The sequence below is a fragment of the Acomys russatus genome, chromosome 3 (genome assembly GCF_903995435.1).
Source record: "Acomys russatus chromosome 3, mAcoRus1.1, whole genome shotgun sequence".
NCBI lineage: Eukaryota > Metazoa > Chordata > Mammalia > Rodentia > Muridae > Acomys > Acomys russatus.
The window spans coordinates 24,792,416-24,816,886 of record NC_067139.1 but is presented as its reverse complement, the minus strand read 5'-3'; the positions used below and the strand labels follow the sequence as shown (position 1 = coordinate 24,816,886).

Below are 24,471 nucleotides of genomic sequence, written 5' to 3'. Positions count from 1 at the left end.
TCTGGTTTGCCACAGAGACAACACAGTCACAGGCAGGCAGCTATGTCACGTCAGGATGACAACAAGGGTCATTTCAGAACTAGAAGAAAGCTGGAGATATTGAACTCAGGTTTCAATCCAAGGCACATGGAAACGTCAGTCCCGAGAGCTATGAAGCAGTCATCAGACAGCAAAACTGTTTCCTGCTTCTAACTATATCCTACAAGTGAGCACACTAAAAGGCTTAAGGACTGTTTAAAAATGATACAATTCAAAAATTAATGAGACACTTATATACAAATGAAAATTTATTTTCTAGACTCCTAATAAAACTTTCTGGAGCTAGAGAGATGGCTCACACTGACCACTCTTCCAGAGGAACTAGGTTCAATTCCCAGCACCTACTAGGCAGCTCACAATGTCTGTAACTCCAAGATCTGACACCCTCATATAGACACACATGCAGGCAAACCACCAATGCACATAATTTTTAAAATTGTTTTTGAATTTTCCTTAACTCTTTAAAATTTCTAAGTCAGTTTTATCCTAATATCAAAATTTATAATTATTATATCACCACCAGCACCATCATCATCATCATCCTGTTTTGTTTTGTCAGACAGGGTCTCTCTACATAACCCTGGATGTCCTGAATTCACTATGTAGATGAAGCTGGCTTTGAACTCACAGACATCAGCCTGCTTCTGCTGGGATTAAAGGCATGGTGGTACATACCTAGATCAATATGAAAACTGACACTAGTGCTATGGGTAAAGAAAGCAAGATTGGACAATACAAGCTTGTCTAAAGTAAGATAGCTTGTGGCTCAGGGGTTAAGAGCACCTGTTGCTCTTGCTGAGGACCTGGGTTTGCTCCCTAGCAGCCACCCACATGATTCACAACCATCTGTCACTCTAGTTCCTGGGGATACCGTGGTCTCTCCTAACCTCCCCACAGACACTGGGCACACACGTAACACACATACATGTATGCAGGCAAAACTCTCATACACATAAAAACAAGCAGATCTAAAGAAAAAAAGAAAAACAATAAAGCAAGACAGCTGGCTAGAAGCAGCCAAGGACAAAAGCCAATTCTCGACACAAATTATTTTGCTTCTTTTGACTCCACATTGTGACATAAATCTAGAAGAACCACAGTTAGCTTGGTGTCAGGGAGATTCCAGTAACTTAAATTTTATGTATTTATAGATATTCTAAGTATTTAATTCTTCTATATACTTTGGATTTAATAAAACTACATGACTTAAAATTTTAAAATATACTACATTAATAGGAATCATTCTTTATGGCTAGTGATCATATAAGTAAAATATTTCCATATAAATTGTGATAGTACCCTCTAATATTAAAAGGTGATCCCTTTGGAGAGTTCTCTCTTTCCCTTGGAAGTGAACTGTTCATATGGCACTGTCTGCTGTCATCGTATATATGCCACATTAACTTCCATCATCCTCAAAACTCTGAGTAGTTTTAAAGCACACATTCCCATTAGCTGAGCACACACTAACAGAATCACCTGAAAGCTGTTTAAAATCCTTGAAGACCCATACTTTATACATAGGACTAAGTCCTCACAACTGTACAACCAGCCCCAGTGGTTCCCATGGGCAACAGATTTACAATGATGTCAGCTTGAAATTGTACACAGCAGAGGGATGAGAGAATATAAGGATTGAAACGTAGTTTCCTATTACTGCTTGAAAACAAACAACAAAAACAAACAAACAAAAAATCTTTGCTCGACACACATACATCCAAGGGCATCATTCATGTTAGCGCAGTATGCCTGGAACATTCTATAAGCAGCTGTCCTTTCCTTGGTTTCTACCATAACATACACAAGTTCATTCTTCACTCTTTTGTTTTCTTCAAAATTCTATTCCTGGTCCCTCCCAAAGTCAACAAGCCATAAAGAAGTACTTCTGAGAGTTTTCAGTCCTACAAGATCATTGTATCTGCTTATCAGAATGTACCACAATGGCCAGCCTGGGGCTCCCAGTCAACAGCCCTGGATCAGCTCCTGAGGAGGCGTCACACTGCTACTCTGTATGACTTTACATGTCAAGCAGCTTTCCATCATGCCCCTTTTGTTTCTCTGAGCCTGCATGCCCTTGCCCTCTATGCTGACACCATTCCTTCCTCTGAAGGCTTCTTTTCCTTTCCCCACACTCTTAAGTGTTCAAGCTAGCTTCTAGGAGACCTTCAGCTGTCCAGCCAATCCTGGTTTGGATTTGGCTTTTCCCTTCCATAATAGACAGGGCTGTGCTGTGTGACCAACAGAATACAGCATGACTACACAATAACACATCTAAGTTTGGTTACATGGACTCTGTAGATTCTGTTTTAGTCCAACTCCTCCATTCTTTCTGAGGGGAAAACAACCGTCAACAGTCCCATGGAAGCCCTCCTGCCCCCTGCTACATTAACGTGCTTGTGGAGGCTCTCTCTCTGGTCAACAGGCAGTCTGCAGAGCACAGACAGGTAGACTGGAGCAGTTCAAACCAGCATTATTCCTGAACAGCTGAACCTGTGAGATGCTCCTTGTTCTGAGCTACGAAATTTGAGAGAACTGTAATTCAGCATGAGCAAGTAGTTCAAATTTGTAAGCTAATATTCACGGCAAAAGAGGCCTGTAAGGGTTGTGGGTGGTGGAGCAGGCCTTTAATCCCAGCACTCCAGAGGCAGAGGCAGGCGGATCACTATGAGTTCAAGGCCAGTCTGGTCTACAAAGCAAGTCCAGGACAGCCAAGGTTTCAAAGAGAAACCCTGTCTCGAAAAACAATAACAAACAAACAAACAAAAAAGAGGCCTGGAAGGGTGGTCACCGAGTGCTATACACCTCTATGTCTACAGCAGCTCCAGGCCCAGGGAGTTCAGTGTTTGCTCGACAGTGATGATTCTTCAAGTCCTGATCTGCATGCTCTCTAAGCAAGGGCAAGCACACTCCATGACTGGTCCTCACTTTAAAGATGGAGTTATTGTGCCTACCACATGGAATATTATAAGAATCAACGAAAACCACATAAAATGTTCTTAGAGCCATGTCCTGCTCACTAAAAAGATTTGGGTAATGTTATATCCTACAAATAAAGTTTCTAACATGGACATGTCCCTATCCTTAGAACTAAAATGCTAAACACATGTTGTTTTGATAAAGGATGATATAAGCCACAGCAAATTATGAAAAAATGAGAACAATCAATGCACTCTCAAGCACATGGGACAGCACCTCAAAGGAAGGGCAAGGACAGAGTATGTCAGTAAGCTGAAATGTCTTCACAGTCCCCACTCAGAAGGTGCACTCCATCATCTTTAAGTCCTATAGGAAGTACATATGTGCTCCTAGGTTACTTCTACAGTTTATATGATAGCATAAGCATTTAGACTCATATAAAATCTAGCTTTTCCAACTTCCATAAAGTTTAGAGGAAAGTTTAAGTTGAGTCTACTTAGTTCAAGGTCACCAAATGAAATTGATAGCCTAATGAGACCTCTTAAATGTGTTGCTGTCACCACTGTGTAGTCTATGATCAAATGTTATTGCTTAAATACTAGGTCATTAAAACACATAATAGGAATATCATACCTTATATAATCATACACAGTAAGATAATAAATCATATAGTCACTGATTACAGGAGTACACATGTGAAATGTACTCTTTAGTTCTGGCACACTAGGGGGTTGAGTAGCCATGTTTAGGATTTTTCCTCTCGTAGCTACATAAGGTCATGTAGCTACACATGGCTTGCCTCTCACACCTGATCATTTTTATTCTGGCTTCTTTCCCTGGACACAATTTCCATTCCCTTTTGGTCTGGGGTTCCTAAAATAGTTACTAGAAGCACAACACCTCTGACCTGTCTTCCTAATTATCTCTTTAGTCACTGGCTTGGTGACTAAAGAAACAAAGATAAAATAAATTTTATTATATAGTTTATTATTAAAGAGTCAAAAAGCATAACCTACATAATCTTTAAATGAATCCTCAATACACTAGCGCAGGGGCTCTGGTATTAGAGCTGCAGCTCCTGACCACGTAACACCAGTGGGTTTCTGAGACCTCTCTCTACGTATGCCTGCCTTAGCAAAGGGCACAACCTAGCAGTGAACACAGCCACACAGAGGCAGGTGCACCTACCTGAAAACAACAGTGGAGGCACTGACTGCACATTCATGTATCAACTACTTCTCCCTTTTTGGCTGACAGCAAAACAGTTTCAACTATAAAACTATAAAAAACAGAAACTATACTAGTATGTACATGAATATTCTAAAAGTAAATAAAGATAGACAGGAAAATGGAGACCACAAATTATCAGTGGTTCAACTTACAAATTTTCAACTTTACCATATTGTAAGCCTATGTCCACACAACCACTCTGTTGTGCACTGTGTGCATGATAAATGAGACATTGTGTTAGATGACTTCTGGTCAACCAGGGGTCAATGTGGCTCATTTAAGATAGGTCAGGCTAAGTGCTCGTTTTTGTAATACAGTTATATTAACTCCATTTTTAACTCATAATTTTAAAAATTTACAGTGGACTTATCAGATTATAACTATATCATAATTTGAGGAACAGCTGTACATAAATATACATGCACACACAAAATGAATGGTATATAAACATGTGTTTATATGTGTATGTACGTGTATATATATATTTGTGTATGGATGTGTGTGTGTGTGTATGTATGTATGTATATTGACAAAGCACTATAAGCTTTTATCTTTCATTAAATATTGGACCGCAGACTCTCAACACTTAGTACCCAATAAAATGAAGGAAGGGTATACTTGCCCCTACAATTTCTGCTGTGAAAGAGAAAGTGGACAAACCTAAGACAGCATCTACTTTTCTTCCAGGGCCCAACATCCCTTTCCCAGCACTAACCCCACTATGCTTGGCCAGCAGTTTGAGGACCTGCCTTTCCTGAAGGAAAAATTCTTCTCTAAATCCTCAGTAACCAATTTGGATCAGAATACAAACTGGGAGCCAAATTAGTTAAGGAAAACAAAAAGATACAGCTAGTAATTGGCAATTTAAAAACAAAAAACCATCAAATTACAAAGCTGAAAAGGTAGACATAGTATGGGCTTCCACTTAGGGGTAGAATTTAGAACACATTCATAGAAAAAGATACTTGTGAATGAAGAAAGGAAGCTATTCATCTCCCTAGTAGGCTAGAAAAAAAGCCTATAACCTATTCAGGGTTAATTTCGGGTTACAGGAATCCTAAAAATTAATACCAGAGAAAAGGGTAGACACACAGCGACTGTGGACAGTGGTCATCTTGTCACAAACACAGGATGTGAGAATGGCTTACTCGTTGAGAACCCTCATGAGTGTCTCCAGAACAGAAACACTGAACAGCTGGCCAAACCGGAGAGGATTTCTAAGATGGGGAATGCAATAAATATGGGTCGGTAACTTTTAAAAATCAACAGCCACTCAAAATTTAGAAAGCATTGTTTTATTTATTTTTTTTAACACTTTCTTACATTTTCCCAGCATCCTTTATTTAGTGGAAAAATTAGTCAACCATCTTCAGGATCTCAGTCTTGTGGCTTTGGCTACCAGCATCACCAACCATCTAAAAGTAGTAAATGGAAAATTCTAAGAACAAACAACTCACACTTTTTAAATGACATCTTATGCTGTTCTGCTCTTTCTCACTCAAAGCAAGAATCATCTCTGTTGAGGACATACAGATCTATCTCTCTTATCAGACTGACGGTTAGCTATCAGATAGGCTGCCTTAGTAGTGCTCAACTCGTGCTCACTCAGCCACGAGTTTTGCTTAATAGCACCAGAGTGCAGAAGTAATGATACAGGAGATTTTATTACAGTGTGTAGTTAATATTTTTCTGGTTTTTTTGTGTTAATGTTAAGCATCTTACGGCATCTACCACAAATTAATCCATACCATAAGTATGTATGTAGCATCAGGCAGCCATGGTGTGTGCTTGCCTATGCGTGTGTGTGCGCGCGTGCGCATGCGTGTGATGTCCTGGAATGTATGGGGCCCAGCTACTGGAGACACATATCCTCAGGCTAGGACAAATTATGTGTCAGGCTAATCTTAAGTATCATTAGGATTTACTACCTCTCAGACCTTCCTGCTTTAACTAAGTAGCTATTTGGGGCAGGAAGGACAGGGGTGGAACTAAGAGTCAGGACAAGCTCCAGCCCAGCCTCTGCCATTAAGCAGCTCTCACCACAGGCTGCTGGGAGTGACAAAGTCTTTCAGAGACTGTAAAACTAAGCAGTTCCTGCTCTAGGTTAGGATGCTTCCAGTTCTTAGTTTAAGCTTATTCCTCTCAAAGTAGCACACATATAAGACTGCTTTTCCAGGGCCAGAGTCTTGCCTCTTGGGTAAAATCCTAAGAAAAGAGTAACATTACACTTCATCATTTGTACAAAGAACAGAAATGAGAGCTTACTTCCCTTTTATTTGGTATTTAAATTTTCAATACTCAGACTTCTGTAATTCCTTCAAGCCATAATCCAAGATAGCCTGATTTTATACTATACTTCTTTTTATTAATTGTTTCACTCACAAGTTTGTTATGATGCCAAATATGTTTTCTGAGTTAACCATACATGTTACGTTCTGGGAAAAATGTAAGGATTTCCTCGTGTGTTAGCTACCAAACAGAAGCTCGCTCGCTGCTTCAATGTCTGTAAAGTGAAGACAAACAATCTCTTAAAAACTGTTGAAATTATCAAATAAAGAACATGGAAGGCAGTACCCAGCACAAAACACAAATGCATTCAATATGTATTTGCTTGTCTTCCAAGTTTAAAAGATGGTTGTCTACAAAGGTTGCCTAAGCATCCCGGTGCACTTTAATGGTATATTTAGTCCAAGAGACCTAGATGAACTACAACACAGCAGTATGCTTAAATCCTGCACGGGGTATTATTTTGCAATCTCTAGTCAATAAACATGGATTCAGCACATACTATGTGCCAGATTATGCTAGGACTTGAGAATTCAGAATGAATGAGCAAGACAGAAGACGTACTCTCAAAACACTCAAGCTAGACGAGACAACAATTATAATGCATTTAAAAACAAAAGTAGGTACAAAGAGCAGAAGTAGCAGGAGAAGCAAGAAATTCACCCTGCTGGATGGAGCAAGGGGGAGGCAGCTGAATGAGGCATCTACAGAGGTAAAGGGAAGGCTCTCTGCAGGCAGGCTTGCTCTGAAGCCCCATCTGCTCACTGTAACATGGGCAATTGCTTTATATATAAAATATACTTTGCTAACTTAGAAAGAGTAACATCTAGAGGACACTCAATACATGGTGGACTTACCGTCTTGTCTTGGGAGCTGTGTTTACTTGCTTGATTTGAACAGATGAAGCTGCATGTGGCGTAGCAGACAACACTTCTTGCCTAAACATCAAGGCAGTATGGGATGACTACAGTCCCCTGTATGAGCAGGGCAAAGGGACCGCAGGCTGCAGCTTTCTGTACACAATTATTAAGCTCACACTGGAGCTCTCCAGGATTGATATCTGCTATCAGTAACCAAATGGTGGCTCATGAAGCTGAAAAGCCATATTAATGATAAGAATCTTAACTATTTTAAAATATTGTGAAATCTTGCCAACAGGTCCACTACCTTCATACTTACTCTAAGACTCCCCAAACTAACTTTCTGTAAAGTACCTCAATGAGCCAAGCTGGTCATTAACATAGGCAACATTTATTCTTAATAAGTCTTTTTATCACAACACTTTAACAAACAATTCATACTTTGGAAATATGAACTGTGACTAAACACACACACAAGGTCGTAAGTAAAATAAAGGAGTCTAGAAATAATCTTTATGTGGATTTAACTTTTCAGAACCATATTCATGCAACCAAGAAGAGTCTGCTGACTCTGGAGTCTCCTTTAGTTGTGTAGTTTCCATAAATAAGGAATTAAGTACCCTGAAAAATGTCCCGCGTGGTACATAATTCCATTATATTTTCTTCTTTGAACATGTCAATTCTGTATCACGCCAGATTTTACCTATAAATACTACCTATAAATAGCAAATAGCTATTAATTTGCTATCACACAGATTTTGAAATAGTAATGTTCAATCAGAGTTAAGACATTTTAAGGAACCGGGAGTTTCTGTTTGGGGTTTTTGTTGCTGTTTCAGAAAAGTGGCCACCACCACCCCGCCCCCCCACCACCACTCAAACTGTTAATCCTGCCACTTCCAGGCAATATTACTCTTTAGAAGCGATTTCTAAAACTCAGAACTCAAGCATATAAGCACTTCCACATAAGAAAACCAGAAGCTTCTTCACAAAGCAAGCCAACAGATTAGATGAAAATACTGTGTGTACTAATGATCACTCTGACAACCACAAACCCAATCCCCAAACACCTTGATTAATGAAGGGAAATACACAGAATTCTCAAATGTCACAGATACTGCAACTTGAGGCCAGAGGGAGACAGTCAGACAAAAGGAAAGAGGAGAGGAGACAGACAACTGTTTGGACTGCTCTAGACCTTGGCCCAGCCCCTGACCCACTATAATCTACTTAGTCATCTCTCTCTACAAAAAAAGAAACGAACGGTCGGTCCACCGCGATGAGGCAATGTAAGGGCTGCATTCGATCTGAGATCTGTCAGCAAGAAAAGAAACAATAAAAAAGATCGAAACTGCAAGAAGCAGTGTGTGCGGGCGCGAGCACGGGAGGGTGGGGGTAGAGGGGTAATGACAGAAACATGAACTGTGTCCAGTCTAGGCACTGGCGCGACTCGCGCGTGCTCCAGCGGCCGGCACCCGGCCAGAGACGCGGACGCCACGAACACCCGTGGAGTGAGTCCCCACCGCTCCCTCCGCCTCGCGTATTACCCGTGAGGTTCCTCAGCACCGTGCCATGGGCCCAGAGGCTCAGGACCTGCTGCACCGACAGGTTGATCATCGAGTGGTCGGCGCCCTCCGCCCTCATCGTCCCCGCGGGGCGACAGCGGGGCGCTCCGGGGGGCGCCGCTCGGCGGGTGTCGCAGGCAGCGTCCTCCCCGCCGGGGAGACATCGAGGAGCGCGGGCGGGCGAGGCCTGGGCCGCGGGAGGCACCGCCGCTCCCGCTCAGGGCCCGCGTCGCGCCGCGGGGGCCCGCCACGCCACGAGGCCCGGGTCACGACGTGAGGCCCGCGCGGACCGGCAGCCGGCAAGGGCAGGCCGCGGGACGAGGCTCATCGCGGGGACGCGCGACGAGGCAGCGGCGCCCGGCCGCGGCACCTGCCGCTTGCTGCCTGCCGCTCGGCCTTCAAGTCGCCGACACTCGAGGAGCCGCCCCCTCCGCCCGCGACCGCCCCGGGGCGCGCGCATGCGCGTGTCCGCTCCTCGGCCCCGCCTCCCCCGGGTGAGAGGCCTCGCACGCACGCGCGCGCCGCCCTCAGCAGCCTGGAGCTCCGGTGGCTGTCGGCTCCAGGTGTCCGCCCGCAGTGGGGCGGAAGGAGCGCTGCCTACGTCACTGGCGCCACCGCCGGGCCTCGCTGCTGATTGGCTGCTCCGAGGGACCAGCCTCCACGCCCCTCGCCCCCTGCGGACTGCGCGCCCCCAGAGACCAGGAGCTTGTGAGCTGGGCGGAGGTGAGAGCTTTGCGCGTGGAGCAGGGGAGTCGTTAGGTTTTTGGAGACAGTGCTTTGCGGCTCCAGATCCTTCTCTCTTCCGAGAGGGCGTCTGCGAGCAACTTTTTGCAAAGGTGTAAATGCCAGTGTTGGGGTGTTTTTCTTTGCGGGGTTTTCTGTCCAATGACCTGGATATTTCACTTCCTTTGCTAAAGCCACTGAAACAGAAATAGATCCTCTTTGTCATTTCAACCATCCTTCCTGCTGGCAGTAAGAACTTGAACTCCCATGGCTGCAGGATCTGAAATCGCTTACTGATGCAAGGCCCTGCAAGTGTCCGAATCCTCCTGGCCAAGGTTGGCTCTAGCTCTTCTTCCTGATAGGATTCTTTTCATCTAAAATTGTGAAACTCTGTTATAAGTCCACTCAGCCTTAAACTAAATCAGCCCCCTCGACCTGTCCACCATCAAATCCACGGTCAACCTCGCAATCATCTTAAGTCCAATTCTGCCGGTTACTTCTTTCTTGAAGTTTCAGACCTTTTCATTTGAAAAATTAAAATTTGTGTTTTGCAAAAAACGTAAGTGCTAATCACCCCACCCCACCCCCCCTCACCCAACTCTTGTCTTTTTGTCAAAGGCTCTGCTAATAAAGTTAACAGAGGGAATTGAAGAAACTATAGCTAAACCAATCAGGTGTATTTGCCCAGACACTGAAGGGTCGAGTTGCCTAAATATTGTTGCTGGTGGTGAGCACTTTAAAAATGGCAATAATGTATATACAGATTTGTCCTAACAAACTACTCCCTCTCTAGCGTTCAAGTTCAGAATGGAAAGTTACCTAATGGTGCTGTGAAGGGACTTGACATTATTAGGGAGTATGGCCACACTCAGTGAAAGACTTACAGCCAAGTCTCAGAGGTACTTATTAAACTCTCCTGTCACAAGCTTACAAAATGAACCAGAAACCCTGCCTAAGTAGCCAAAGGAGAGATGTTTGCAACAACCACAGAAAATCACGCATGCTAATGAAGGTTTGTGGTTGTGCCAACTACACAGCAGTCCCTATTGTATCAGCAACAATCATCCTACTACTAGGCTTGGGAGGGTGGGACGCTCCCCTAGGTGGAAATAGTTGCAAGATCAGCTAGAGTTCATCAAAGATTATATGGCAAAAAGCACAGGGCAAGCCGTTTGGAGCTCCTTTCCTATAGCAATCCATGGAATATTCCAGAAGCTTGGTGCCGGTAGACTGGCTGAATGCTTGATTGGAAGTCCTTTGGCTCAAGGCTGACAGAGCAACAAGGGGGAGTGGACACCTGCCAAATGGTCAAATCAAGCCATTCCCAGCATCTTTGTTAGATGGATATTGGAAAGAAAGCCCACAATAAAACATTACCATTAGCCAGGTGTGGTGGTGCACTCCTTTAATCCCAGCACTCAGGGAGGCAGAGGCAGGTGGATCACTGTGAGTTTGAGTCCAGCCTGGTTACCCTTAACACTAGCAGTGTTCTTAATGTGTTCTGACAGTGTTTTGACACTACCTAACACCTGCCTGTCATCGGCCTCACTTGCATGACCCCCGTCTCACAAGAGCCTTTCCTCCAGCAACTGTTTACTGCTTATGTAACCTCAGGGAGGTTATGTAAGTCCTCTCACTCTGTTGTAAGTTCTTGTAATTCTCTTGTGAGTCCCCCTGCTTCCATCCACGGAGCAGTGTTCCCAGCTGAAGGAAGTACCTACACAGCATTTGAGTCCGAGTCTATGCTCGTTTCTGAGGATGTCTGTCACCGTGACTCAGGAAGCACTTCAGCTGAGAGCCTGTTATCCACTCAACTCCAGGCAATCCAAAAGCCACACACTCCCACTTCCTCATAACTGTTCTTCTCTTCCCCCATCATAGCACAGTAGAATTGTATATTTTGTCTACTCTTACAGCTCTGGGCTCTCAGCCTAACTTGACTGAGTTCTCACCCTAATTTGACTGCATTAGCCGATGTGAGCATCTAGTTGCAATGGGTTGTTAATCTCTAAGCTTCAGTTTCACAGTCTGAGCATTTTAGTATTTCATTTTAGGTCTCATGTTGCTCATTGTAGAGAAGGTATTACATTATGCTTACATTTCATTGCAACGTTTCTTGAGAGAGTTCGAGGACCGGAGTACTTCACACTTGGGCCATTAAGCACTTAGAGTAGAATCTGGATCTATAGATGATGGCAGACACTAGTTTGTACTACTGTCACACTTAAATATGGACTTTGGTGAAGCCAGATGAAAATTGCTACCTTGTAAGCATTTCTTCTAAAGAACAAGCAAAGGGAGCTTGTAAACAAGACTTTTGAGAGGACAACACCTGCTTATATTTTCCTACTTTGAAAACTATAATATCGTCACGTGGCTCATCACTTTGAGCATATGAAATGTGGACATTGAAAAGGGCCCTCCTACCACTGCTCACTGCTCCTCAGCCAAATACAGGTACAAGGATTTTGTGACTCTCTCCCAATTTTCAGCCAGGTTAAGCTGTGCATGATGGGAGAAAAAAAACTCAGCAGATTTAAACTTCATCTTTTCATCATTTCCTTCTCGGTTCTGGGGAAAGTGTGGATCTGACCTCAGACACATACAACAGACCTGAAAACCTTAACCTCAACATAGGCCATGCTGTGTATTGAGTGTTTGTATCTCCAAGTGGATACACTTTCCCAAATCATTACATCATCACAGTGGAGCCCTCAAGGATGGGATTGATACCTTTATTAGAAAAGATGAGAGAGATGGTTTATCATCCTTGTAAAACGCATCAATAAGGTGCTTATCTGCAACCCAGGAAAGGACCCTCAACAAACCTGGAGTCTGATGGCACCCTTATTTGTGTCTCCCAGCCTCCAGAACTATGGGAGATAAATTATTTAAACTACCCAGTCTGTGGCAGTTAGCCAGTCATGCTTCCTAAGGCAGACTGCCACTTAACTATCAGAGTAGCCGCCCAGCCATGAGGTGATGTCATGAGAAAACTCTAGGCGTCAGTGTGAAGGCTCTGGAATCACCACCCACAGAAGTCCTGAGCTTGCTGCAACCTGACTCAACCTCACTGATGGTTGCTTTAAAAACAAAAAGCTGGGACCCGGAGAGGTGGCGCAGCAGTTACAGCACTTGCTGCTCTTCTAGAGATCCTGTCTGTGTCCCAGCACCCACATCAGATGACCCAACACCCTCTAGCCTCTGGGGGCACCTGTGCGCATACCTGATTTAAATAATAAAAAAATTAAACAAGAAGTCACTCTTCCTTCCACAAATGGAATACAGAAGAATCATACCAGGAAGTGAAGCTGTTGCTGTATAAAGTTGAGCATGCATTTCTTAGGCATTTGGAGCAGGTGTGTAGGAGCGGGGTGAAGGAGTTTGGAGGTCTGAGCTAGGAGAGCCCTCCGAAGCTGCAAGCCGTGCTTAATGATCCTCCTGCTGGGAGTTCAGCAGAATGCCAGCAGCTGTGGACAGCCCAGCTCATGGAGTTTCAGAGGCGAGCAAGGATTCTATCAGGAATCAGGAGAGAGAGAGAGCATTGCTGTTGTAGTCTGGTAGAGAATCGCATTCTGTCAGCCCCCGAGAACTTGAGTGTGGCTGAATTCAAACGTAAAGTACTAAGTTGTTTGGTAGAGAGAATTCAGGAGAGTGTTCAGGCTATGTCATGGTTACTATTGATAGCTCTTATCCACTGAAGAGACTCCTGGCTCAAAATCAATCACCTAGAAAAATGTTTCACCAGGCTCCACCCACAGAGGCAAATGAAACTGTTCAAGGGGGTCAGCCAGGTTCATCAAGAGCTAACATCAGAGCTAGGTCGCATTGACCACTTGATACAGCTTTTCAGGCATGAAACGTGCAAAAATAAGGTCATCACAGAGTCTTGTACCAAGATTCTAGAAAGCTGCAGCCCATGATGCATGGCTAGGTCAGATGTCGTATAGGAAGTCCCCAAGAGGAAACTGTATGAAGCTGGGAAGGGGAATAATAACTGTAAATTGAGAACGGTAAGGATGCTGCAGGTGTCTACCAAGAAAAGTTACAATCATGGGAGTGAAGCCAGCCTCAGAGATGGACTCCATGACTACTGGAGCCCAGATGAGTCCATCAAGAGCCCTAGATACAATACATTTGCATTTCATAGGAAAGGACAGTCAACAGACAACGCTGACATAGGTATGTTGAAGCACAGGTAAAGAGACCCCTTGTCACAGGCTGAACAAGTGTAACTACCTGATCTTAAGGTTTGAGCTTTATCTTCATTTCTGTTCTACTGTTGTGAAGAGACACCATAGCCAAGGTAACTCTTATAAAGAAAAGCATTTCACTAGGGCTGGCTTACAGTCTTCAGAGGTTAGTCATGGAAGGAGCACGGTGGCAGATACGGTGCTGAAGTGGTATCTGAGAGGTACATCCTAATCCACAGGCAGAGAGCGACAGAGAGAGACAGAGAGACAGAGAGAGACAGAGACAGACTGGGCCTGGAATGGTCTTTTGAAACCTCAGAATCCCACCCCCACCCCTACTGCCAGTGACATACTTCATCCAAAAATGCCATGGCTACTCCAGTAAGGCCACACCTTCTAATCCTTCTAAGCCATTCAAACAGTCTCATTTCCTGGTGACTAAGCAGTCCAAATATATGAGCCTATGGGGCTATTCTAATTCAAACCACCACAATGTGTTTTACAAACTGTGAGATAAATATAAACACACACAATGACCAGCTTCAGGTGTTTTTATATGCGTATATATAATATTTAATGTATAAGTACTTAGTAAAAGGTATTGAATATATTATATAACATATAGGTGTGCACTCATGATCTATGTATGTACATTCAGTAACACAAAATTACATATATTTTTCCCCAAAAATGCTGAGCAGATTATAAAACTAGGAAAAGATGAACATCTGGCCTTTGCCTTTGTAAGAGATTGAAGCCCCAATATTTCCAAGGTCTTGTAATCTAATATCAGGTTTGAGCCATGACTGAATCAACTGAAAAGATAATTCACTCCCTCCCTAAGTATCTGTCTTTCCTAATTAAGAAAGGGATGGAAGACAATGTTTTAAAACCCCATTAGTCAATGTACATTGAGAAATTCACTAAGCTAGGCAACCGTTGGCTGTCATCTCTTGCTTTACCAACACCTCCATGACCAACAACTTGCACAACAAAATGTGACTTCCTCCTTGCAACCAGAGAAGTTTTCTAATACTCAGAGGCTGGCTGCCGAGGGAATCGGCCACCCCACCACCTTATTTCAGCATCGTTATAGTTGTCCTAGATTTCCGAGTTAAAATGAAGTATCTGCCTTCTGAGTGCTGTGATGAAAGGCCTGCCTCACCACCACCCAGCTTACAATGCAATATTGTATTGTCAACTATAGTGCTCAAAGTACAGTTGAAGGGTAAATAATGATTTTCATTACCTCCAGGGTAAAGATAAAGCATGGTCAAGTTCTTGGTCCACATTAGTCTTATGGCGTAATAGAATAGGATAGATTTCATGTTAAATGTTCTTTAGAATTCAAAAATAATGAGGGATTTCAATGTGATTTATTAAAATAAATTATGGGAATATTCTAAGCAGGCACTCTACTGACTTACACACTGTCACCATTACCTTTTTAAGGGTCCCCTCCCTTCTCCTGGGAACTTCTGCAACAGTTACTTTAAAGGGAACAATTTTTATAGTCTCTTTGCCCTTTTCTCGTTTTCCTTCCTTTCTGGACGCGACTATGAGCAGTTTGCTAAGCATTTTCCAATCATTGTTCCTTTCTATTCTTGGTAAAAGCTTGCAAAGCCTGTGTACCAATGTCCAAAGCATGAGAGAGAAAGTGGATCCATGAAACTAGATCAGTCATTTGCTTTGAACTTGATAGGTAGAACTCAATTAGAAATTTACTCCCAAACGTTCCCTCAGCGCTTCTGAGAGGGCAGGCAGAGCTGCTTCTGTGTCTGGGAGAGAATGGTGTATCGGGTACAGATTTGAGAAGGTTATGTTGTTAGAAACCTAGTCTGGATCTTAGTCATTGAGAACTTAAGCCAGCAAAGTTGATTTCTCACTTAAAATAAGATTCTCTTCTTTCTCGTGCGGATACCTAAAATTAGCTCTGATAAAATTGGTGTTCTTGTAAAAGCTGTATTCAATGGCACTGATGTCTGTAATTTGAGGGTGAGTCTAGTGTTCTAAAATTCTGAAGCGTGACATCACACCAATTCAGTGGCCAACTTAGACAGTGCCTCTTTTGATCTAAAGTGACGCATGTCTTCCTAGGTAAGGCATTTGTCATCTACATTTAAATGGGCAGTGATTATTTACAAGGGAAAAAAAGCAAACTTGTAGACTTTCTTGTCTACATGGCTTGACAAGGATCAACTTTTCCTTCTGTCCATAGCTGCATCCTTTAGAAGAGTGACTTCCACCCTTCCCAGTGCTCTGGCCCTTTACTACACTTCCTCACACTGTGGGGACCCCCAACCATAAAATTAGAAATTATTTGTAACTGTGAATTTGCTACTGTTATGAATCATAATGTAAATACCTGGTCTATGACACACACACACCCCAAGGGCGTGGGGCCCACAGGCTGAGAACTGCTGCTTTAAAGACGAACAAAATATCAAAATATATTGTTAACATTTACCTGAGTCCAGTTCTAGCTCTAGAATAGTGTGCTAAGAACTTTTCAGTGTGGTGTTTTTCCCTCTTCCTAAGAAGAAAGTATTGTCTTTAGTTTAAGAATGAAGTGGCTAAGCTAAATGTGGTGGTGCACGCCTTTAATCCCAGAACTCAGGGAGGCAGAGGCAGGAAGATCTCCATGAGTTTGAGGCCAACCTGGTCTACAAAGAGAGTTCTAGGACACCAGGGCTATCCAGAGAAGCCCTGTTTGGAGAGAAAAAAAAAAAAAAAGAACAAAATTTATTTTCTCATAGTCCTAGAGGGCAGAGCTTTGTTCCTTCTAAGATACTAACTAGGACAGAGTCTGACCTATGTTTTCCCTTAATTTCTGTATTCCCAGCATCCCCAGGCTCTGCTCCTGTCATTACAGGCATAGGCAGCTTCCCTATGTCTCTCTCCACTTCTTAGAAGGGCACCAGTCACACTGTATTACAGACCCACCTTTCTCTAGTATGAACTCATATTGACACATTAGATCTGCAGTGCCCTCATTTTAAAGATACCATGCCAAACCAGTGGGAAAGACATAAACAGGAGAAGATAGTCAACCTAGTCCCTTATAGTCGGTAAGCCTGTACCAATTAAGTTGTCCAGTTGTAGTGGAACCAGGAAGAGTGGCTGTCAGAGCTCATGCTCATAATGGCTTCATCACTCTGCCCATGTTTGCAAGTCCGTCACCACCCATCCTTCCTTTCTTTGACTTCCAATCCCAGGTCATTATTGAAACTCTGCTCCATGTGCTCATCATCTTCATCACTCAGCATCTTTGGCTCCTCATCCATTTTGTTCCCTTACTTTTCTGGCAACCTTTGAGTCGTACCTCCCAGGCTGATGTTTTCACCAACCTGTCCAAGGCCTTTAATGTGAGTGCATCTCAATGACATTTCTCTGTCCTTCTCTTTATGTTCCCTCTACAAAATCTCCATTTTCTTGAATTCAGTTGAACCTTCTATGACTGGTTATTCTTTGTATATCAATATACATTTCCACGCTATAGTCTTCCCCTGAGCCCAATCCCATACATGCAGACTCTATAGTGGTTTGAATAAAAATGGCCCCCATAGGCCTATAGGGAGTGGCACTATTGGGAACTGTGGCCTTGTTGGAGTAGGTGTGCATTATTAGGCCTTTGTTAGAGGAAGTACATTACCAGGGGCTGGGCTTTGAGGTCTCAGAAGCTCAAGCCAGGTCTAGTAGCTCAGTCTTCCTGCTGCCTGCCAACGTGGATGTATACTCTCTGCATGCCGCCATGTTTCCCAACATAATGACAATCAACTAAACCTCTGAAACTATAAGCCAGCCTTAATTAAATGATTTCCGTTATAAGAGTTGCCATGGTCATGGTGTCTCTTCACAGCAACAGAAACCCTCACTAAGTCAGACTCCTTTTAGACAAGAAGTTCCACTGTCTTCTCTAGCTATTCATGTTTGAATCCAGATATTTTCCTCTTCCAAATAATCTTCCACCCTTTCTCACATATGCACTGTTTTGATAAGGTCCACACTATGTAACACATGAATTGCTATAGGATGCTCCAATTAGTTTGCCTGGCTTCAGCCTCCACCCACCCATATTGCATCTTGTGTAACCTCGCCCCAGTTTCTATCACATTACTTTGTGGGTCATTGATTTCTCCTGTGATTCACATTCAATTGCCTTCAACATGTCTTTATCCACCATACTTACCTGGGGAATTTCACACAGCTTCTGGCACATTCTGGAGTCTAGAAAGGTCAATGTGCCTCTGAAAAACTGACTGTGTTCTCTTCCCTATGAGTTAACTTGGGTTTTACATTCAATTCTTTTTTTGCTTGTTTGTTTTTTTGGTTTTTTGTTTTTTGTTTTTCTGAGAAAGGGTCTCTCTGTGTAGCCTTGGCTGCCCTGGACTCACTTTGTAGACCAGGCTGGCCTCGAACTCACAGCGATCCACCACCTCTGCCTCCCAAGTGCTGAGATTAAAGGTGTGCACCACCACGCCCAGCTACATTCAATTCTTTATCCTCTCAAATCTCTATCTTCAAGACCCAAATCAAACCTCACCCTCTTCTAGAAATTTCTCTCCAACCATTTCAGTTTCCACTCACTTCAGAAGAGCCTAAAGAAAGAATGCCAGAAGAGTCGTCAGAAATACAGGGTGGGCCCCCTGGCTTAATGTGCCCTGCGATCAGCTTTACTCCACCTCTCTGTTCCCTGTCTCAGAACTTCCAGAGTTGAACGTTCACACCTCTTGGAGCAGTCTTATTTTATAGATTGCTTCTTTATACCACTTCCACGTCTCTTCCTTTTCTTCTGCAATGCTATAGCTCTGACAACTAATGCTAAATATTTATTGAGTCATTTTGCTTAGTTTAATGAATAAAATTTTCAACAGTTTGAGGATGAGATTTCTGTACAGAATATATAGAAAACAAGTTTCTGAAACTAAATATGTGCTAGCCCAAAGACACGGAGCTAAACGGATTATGGACCAAAACCAGCAAATCCATAAGACCAATTGAACCTTTTCTCTGTATATGCTGTTTTGAGGAGGTAATTTGTTATAGTAATGGAAAACTGATCAGCACATTGGTATGACTGGGGAAAAAAAGGTTAGCATTGTGACTGAATATTGTGTCTTTGCCTCCATCACTAAAAATGCCACAGAACTGTGTGCTGAACCCAAAGCCAAACGTCTGAAAACAGAACCCATTGACGTTCAGGAATGAAAAATTTCAAATCCTTCATTTTTACGTTAAATTCATCGACAACATTTGAAACAAACCAAACTTGATTTCCTTTTGTTTCTGTATAGCTTTTTCCTTTAGACATAACATGATCATCTCAAAGCCATCTCATAGAAGGGATGCCTTTAAGCTCAGTTGCCATGGCAGCAAAATAAATAGAACATTACAATGACAGATAGTTGTAGGGTATCAGTAATAGATGTGCTGACACACTCTAATAGGTAGAAGTGATAGGAGAATATATCTTATTTGGGAATCTAACCTAGACTCCCTCTTGCCTCTCTACCTCCTAGCTGTAAATAACCTTGGGAGATGCTGGATTTTGTAGAAAGTGGTAGGTTAACTCCAAGTAGGACTCCTTGATGTAGCTTCCATGCTGTCATTATCCATGAAGGGGCAGAACTCTGTATTGACGCAGTTCCTGCAAGTAACCTCTCTCACCCATGCTCCTATAAGTAAGTTAAATAAACATCATTGGTTCACACATTAGATTACATACAATTCTTTTCTCTCTCTCTCTCTCTCTCTCTCTCTCTCTCTCTCTCTCTCTCTCTCTCTCTCTCTCTCTGCAGGTGATGTTCTGTCTTAGATTAAAAGATGGGGTTCTTTTAAATTTTATTTTATTCATGTCTTCTCGGGAAAAGAATAAGTGCAATTCCTTTTTAAGAACCACATGATGGGATTAGAATTTTAAGAAAACACCAACATAATGGAGTCCATCAGACGTCAAATTCTAAGCATTTTCTAACAACTCACACTCTGTGGTCAGGAAAACTCACATAAAAACTTCACACTAAAGTATCGTGAGAGCCGGGGTGGCCTCTACAGACAACACCTTGATGACTGAACCAGTATTACTCTAGATTTCTAGCTGAACTTGAACTTACATTGAGGAAATAGATAGAGGAAGCTCCCCATATGTAAGGGCAAGAACGTGTCGAGCATGACTAGGACTGGCTCGTTATTTATAGAGGAAAGCCGTTCAAGAATCACTTTAGTGTTGTATTAGTTGGGCTTCTTTGATAACTAGTCAACCTTACAAAAGAAAGGAGAAGAGGAGGAGGAGCAGGGAGAGAAAAGAAAGATGGGAAGAATGAAAATTAGGAATTGCTGTGAACAGGATTCTCCTCCGAACCCAAAGGCAGGAAGCCAGGGAAGTTCTAGAAGGAACTGAAACCAGGGCCCACAGCTGATGGGCTTGAGAAAATGCCGCTGGCCCATGCTTGCTTCTCCTTTTTTGCTTTCCTCCTGTTTTCTTTCAGCAGACCACCTTTCTCTGGGTTTCAGCCCACAGTATGGGGGCATAGTCTCGGGTCACATGAAGAAACAACTTCATTCCTGGCTGAGAGGAAAGCTGACCTATTTAAGTCAGATCATGAGTACTTGAACAATCATGTGTGGCCATGCACCATCATCATGTGCTCTAAGTTTGGTCTGATCACTGTTTCTGCTCTTATTCATGTAACAGGACATTTGGATGCAATGTTGAAATATTCAGTTTGTGACCTTCCTTAAATTTCACTATGGGCAAGGAAGTACTGAGCAGATAAGACAAAGTCACCACAGACAACAAAAACATAACCATTTCAGAATTACTGTCTTGCTCAATGACTAAAGCACATTTTGAGTGGAAATTTTTAATAGAGGAAAAATGTTTATGAGCTTTAAAGGTACCCTAGGAACAAATATTTAGTGGAGTATGATTTGAACATATCTTACCATTAAAATCTATGCCACTTGAAAATACAATCACAAAGATTATGAAATATGTTGAAATGAAAGATAATATACAAACAGAAATAATTAAATCCTAAGAATTCTCACAAAGACAAAATACAAGTTAATACTATGTTAATAAATTTATAAATGTTATGGCATTGTACAGAAAGGCTTAGGAGAATTACTCCAAAATGTCATTTGGGGGGGGGGGCGTAATTTCTAGGTTGTGTGGTCATGGATAGTTTTTATTTGCTTCATACTCTATCCTTAGAGATGTCATTAATTTAAAACTCTTTTCTTTTTAATTTAAAACTTCTGCTTTTGTTAAAAATAAATAGCCCAGCAACAAGAATATCGCCATATTTTTGGAAATAGTACTTTGATTAGCTACTAATACATTACCAATGCGAAAATAAGAAATAACAATACACAGATTGTCCTATTCAATAGAAGTAGTGTTGAAGGACACTAAACTGTTTTCACTTAAATACTCAATAGTTCCAACATCTTTTTTGGGTAGCTTTTCCTTTGCCTTTGTTGAAAAGAAATGAACTCTATTTCTGGGCTCCCTATTGTGTTACTCTAATCCTGATCAGTTCTTAGGGTGGTAGTATAATTTCATGATAAGTGTAACTTTAGTGAAAGTTGAATGTCAGATAGTATGAACCCTCGACTTTATTGTTTCTCAAACATGTGTGAATCTTTTTTATACAGGAAGTACAGGTATATGGGCTATCTTAATTTCTCTGAACAGTTTCATATTTTTTAATGTCAGATTTTTAATATCAAACTTAATTAGTTTGCAAGCATTTCACACCTCCTCAATTGACACTGTAAGTGAAATATTTGTTTTTTCATTTGTTTGATGCTAGTGCCTAAAAATGATTGATTTTACAATATTTATAAGGTAACTTAGAGCATGGTCAGACTTGGTTAATTTCTTAGCAGTTTCTTCCTGAGATTGAAAGGATCGGCCCTACAGGGAACGTTTTAAGAAATATGGAAAACAACTCAAAATTGCTTCAGGAAGTACCTGAAACTGACTAGATTCTCTAGGCCCCTCCCTCCCTCCCAGAGCAAGCAGGAAAGCCTGATGAGGGTCATTAGACTGTGGGACTGACCAGTTGCCTGGAAGAAGAAACCAGCAGAGCTCCTTGGAAGAAGTTTAGACTAAATGAGTTACTGGGAAAGGACACTCTCCAATCTGTTTAGCTGCCTGCAGGCTGTGCAGTGAGCTCTAGGTTCCCGACTTCTGTGAGCCATCACCCATGCTGGGGTTTGCATTTGGTGGTGTAGCTGTCTTTGTGTCATTTCTGCTCCTGTGAGTTACCTCTCACCCAAAACTCATTGCTTCACCAAGTTGGACTTCGGTGGTGTCCATTCTTTGCTCTGTTCTAGGATCCCCTATCTGGGGAGAATAGGTGTGTGTGTTGTGTTTCCTCGGGGGAAAAAAACCTCTCGTCACACAGCAGCCTCACTAGTTGCTTAGTAGGAGCCTTACAATTTTCATCATAAATAAATATTAGCATACTTGATTTTCTTTGCTGCTGTATTTGACCTGCTAGGATTTCCATAACACATTGAAAGAAGACAATCTTCCCTTGTGTCCATCTGGGAAAGCAACACAGAGATTTCTTTGATTATTCCATATTATATTAACTAGAAGACTTGTGTGGATCTCCGTTACAGGTCAAGGATATTCCTTCGGTTTCTAGTTTGCTTAAACATTCATTTTGTAAAGCTTTTTTTTTTTTTAATTAAAAGTTTGTCTCTTTTCCAAGTGCATTTTATACATCTATTGAAAATATCCTATGGCTTTGAGTCTTTATTTTGTCAATATAACAAATGGCATTTATTGACTTTTGAATACGCAATCAGCTCTGCATTCATGAGATAAACTCGTCTCTCTTGGCTCTGTTTCTTAACAATTAGACTTTATTATACAACCCAACTATCCTGTACAGGAGGGAAAAGAAGTTAAGGGGAACAGGAATAAACCTTCCAGGTATGAGTTCCACGGGACTGATCCCTAGGTGTCTCAGCACCTGCACGCTGATCCTCTCTCAGAAGTCATCCGCACCCTCATGGTCCAAACCTGCAGCCTTCTCCTCTGCCTCTCTACCTGTGTCTCTCTAGGGCTGCAACCCTGGTCTCTCCTCCGGTTCTCTCCTCTCATCGAGGTTCCAATTAGAACCACCATTGCAGGGCTGGAGTCCCAGGTCTGTTTCCTGAATTCTGGACCCAGGATGGCTCCTCTCAGTCTAGCACAATGTCAATCTCAGTAGGGTATCCCTGGTGTTTCCAAGGGAACAAAGCCTGCCATCCTGCCACACCCCTCTGCTTTGGTTTATCATTATTTACTGCATCGGTACATTTTGATTTGCCAGTAGTTTGCATGTATGCTGATGAGAAGGATACAATTTAGTGATTTTCTCTTTTTAAAAAAAAAAATCAGTCAAAATTCACACTTTGTTCAAAGTAAATTGTACAAGATCTCTCTCATCCAAATTGGCAGTGGTAATTTGCATACTACTTTCACAAAAGCATCAATATTCCTTCGTTCCCCCAGGATAATTATTTTTTAATTAATTAATTAATTTGTTTATGTATTATTAAGTATACAGTGCTCTACCTTAACATACACCTGCAGGCCAGAAGAGGGCATCAGATCACATTATAGATGGTTGTGAGCCACCATGTGGTTGCTGGGAATTGAACTCAGGACCTCTGGAAGAGCAGTCAGTGCCCTTAAACTTTGAGCCATCTCTCTAACCTCCCTCCCCAGGATAATTCTTTTTTTAAAATTAATTATTTATTTTTAAAAATTAATTTATTCTTGTTACATCTCAATGGTTATCCTATCCCTTGTATCCTCCCATTCTTCTCTCCCCCCCATTTTCCCCTTATTCCCCTCCTCTATGACTGTTCCTGAGGGGGATTACCTCCCCCTGTATATGCTCATAGGGTATCAAGTCTCTTCTTGGTAACCTGCTGTCCTTCCTCTGAGTGCCACCAGGTCTCCCCCTCCAGGGGACATGGTCAAATGTGAGGCACCAGAGTACGTGAGAAAGTCATATCCCACTCTCCACTCAACTGTGGAGAATGTTCTGTCCATTGGCTAGATCTGGGTAGGGGTTTAAAGTTTACCACCTGTATTGTCCTTGGCTGGTGCCTTAGTTTGAGTGGGACCCCTGGGCCCAAATCTGCCTATCATAATGTTCTACTTGTAGGTTTCTAGGACCCTCTCAATCCTTCTACTTTGCTATTCTCCCATGCGTCTCTCATCTAGAGTCCCAATAGGATGTCCTCCCCTCTGTCCCAGTTTCCTGGTAAGTGAGGATAATTCTTAAGAATTCAGACAAAATGGATATAGTCATGAAAGAAATTAGTCAAATACATTGTCAGTGACCTTGGACTCTGATTCTGCTTTTCCTATGAGGTGTAAGTGTTCAATGTTCATCTTCTAGAAAGCTTAGGAAAGTATATATCAAACCTGATACCTGATACGGTATAAATTAAACAAATAAATGTAAACAGTGCAGAGGGGTCAGTTTTGGGTTGCTTTCTAGTCATACTTTATTTTTTTTTCTTGATGGTTGCTAATGAAAGCTGAACTTGTTCAATTAAGTTTCTGATGCTTGTTGACAGTTTTCTAACTCACCCATTACAGAGTTTTAGCAGCACACTATTTTAATGGTATCCACTGAAAAGAGA

At 42.2% G+C, this 24,471-nt stretch overlaps 1 protein-coding gene across 2 annotated transcripts in view; it reads right to left on the bottom strand.

Annotated features, from left to right (window-relative positions):
- The window catches only part of Tmem170b (transmembrane protein 170B), a 29,829-nt gene extending 20,763 nt beyond the window's left edge, over positions 1 to 9,066 (bottom strand). Inside the window, exon 1 of one of the 2 annotated variants that reach the window (XM_051170434.1) lies at positions 8,879 to 9,066. In XM_051170434.1, coding sequence (XP_051026391.1) covers positions 8,879 to 8,975 — 97 coding nt within the window. In that variant the 5' untranslated portion in view covers positions 8,976 to 9,066. The remainder of the gene's footprint in view (positions 1 to 8,878) is intronic. The other variant, XM_051170426.1, reaches the window with a different exon arrangement.
- Positions 9,067 to 24,471: the final 15,405 nt, after the last annotated feature.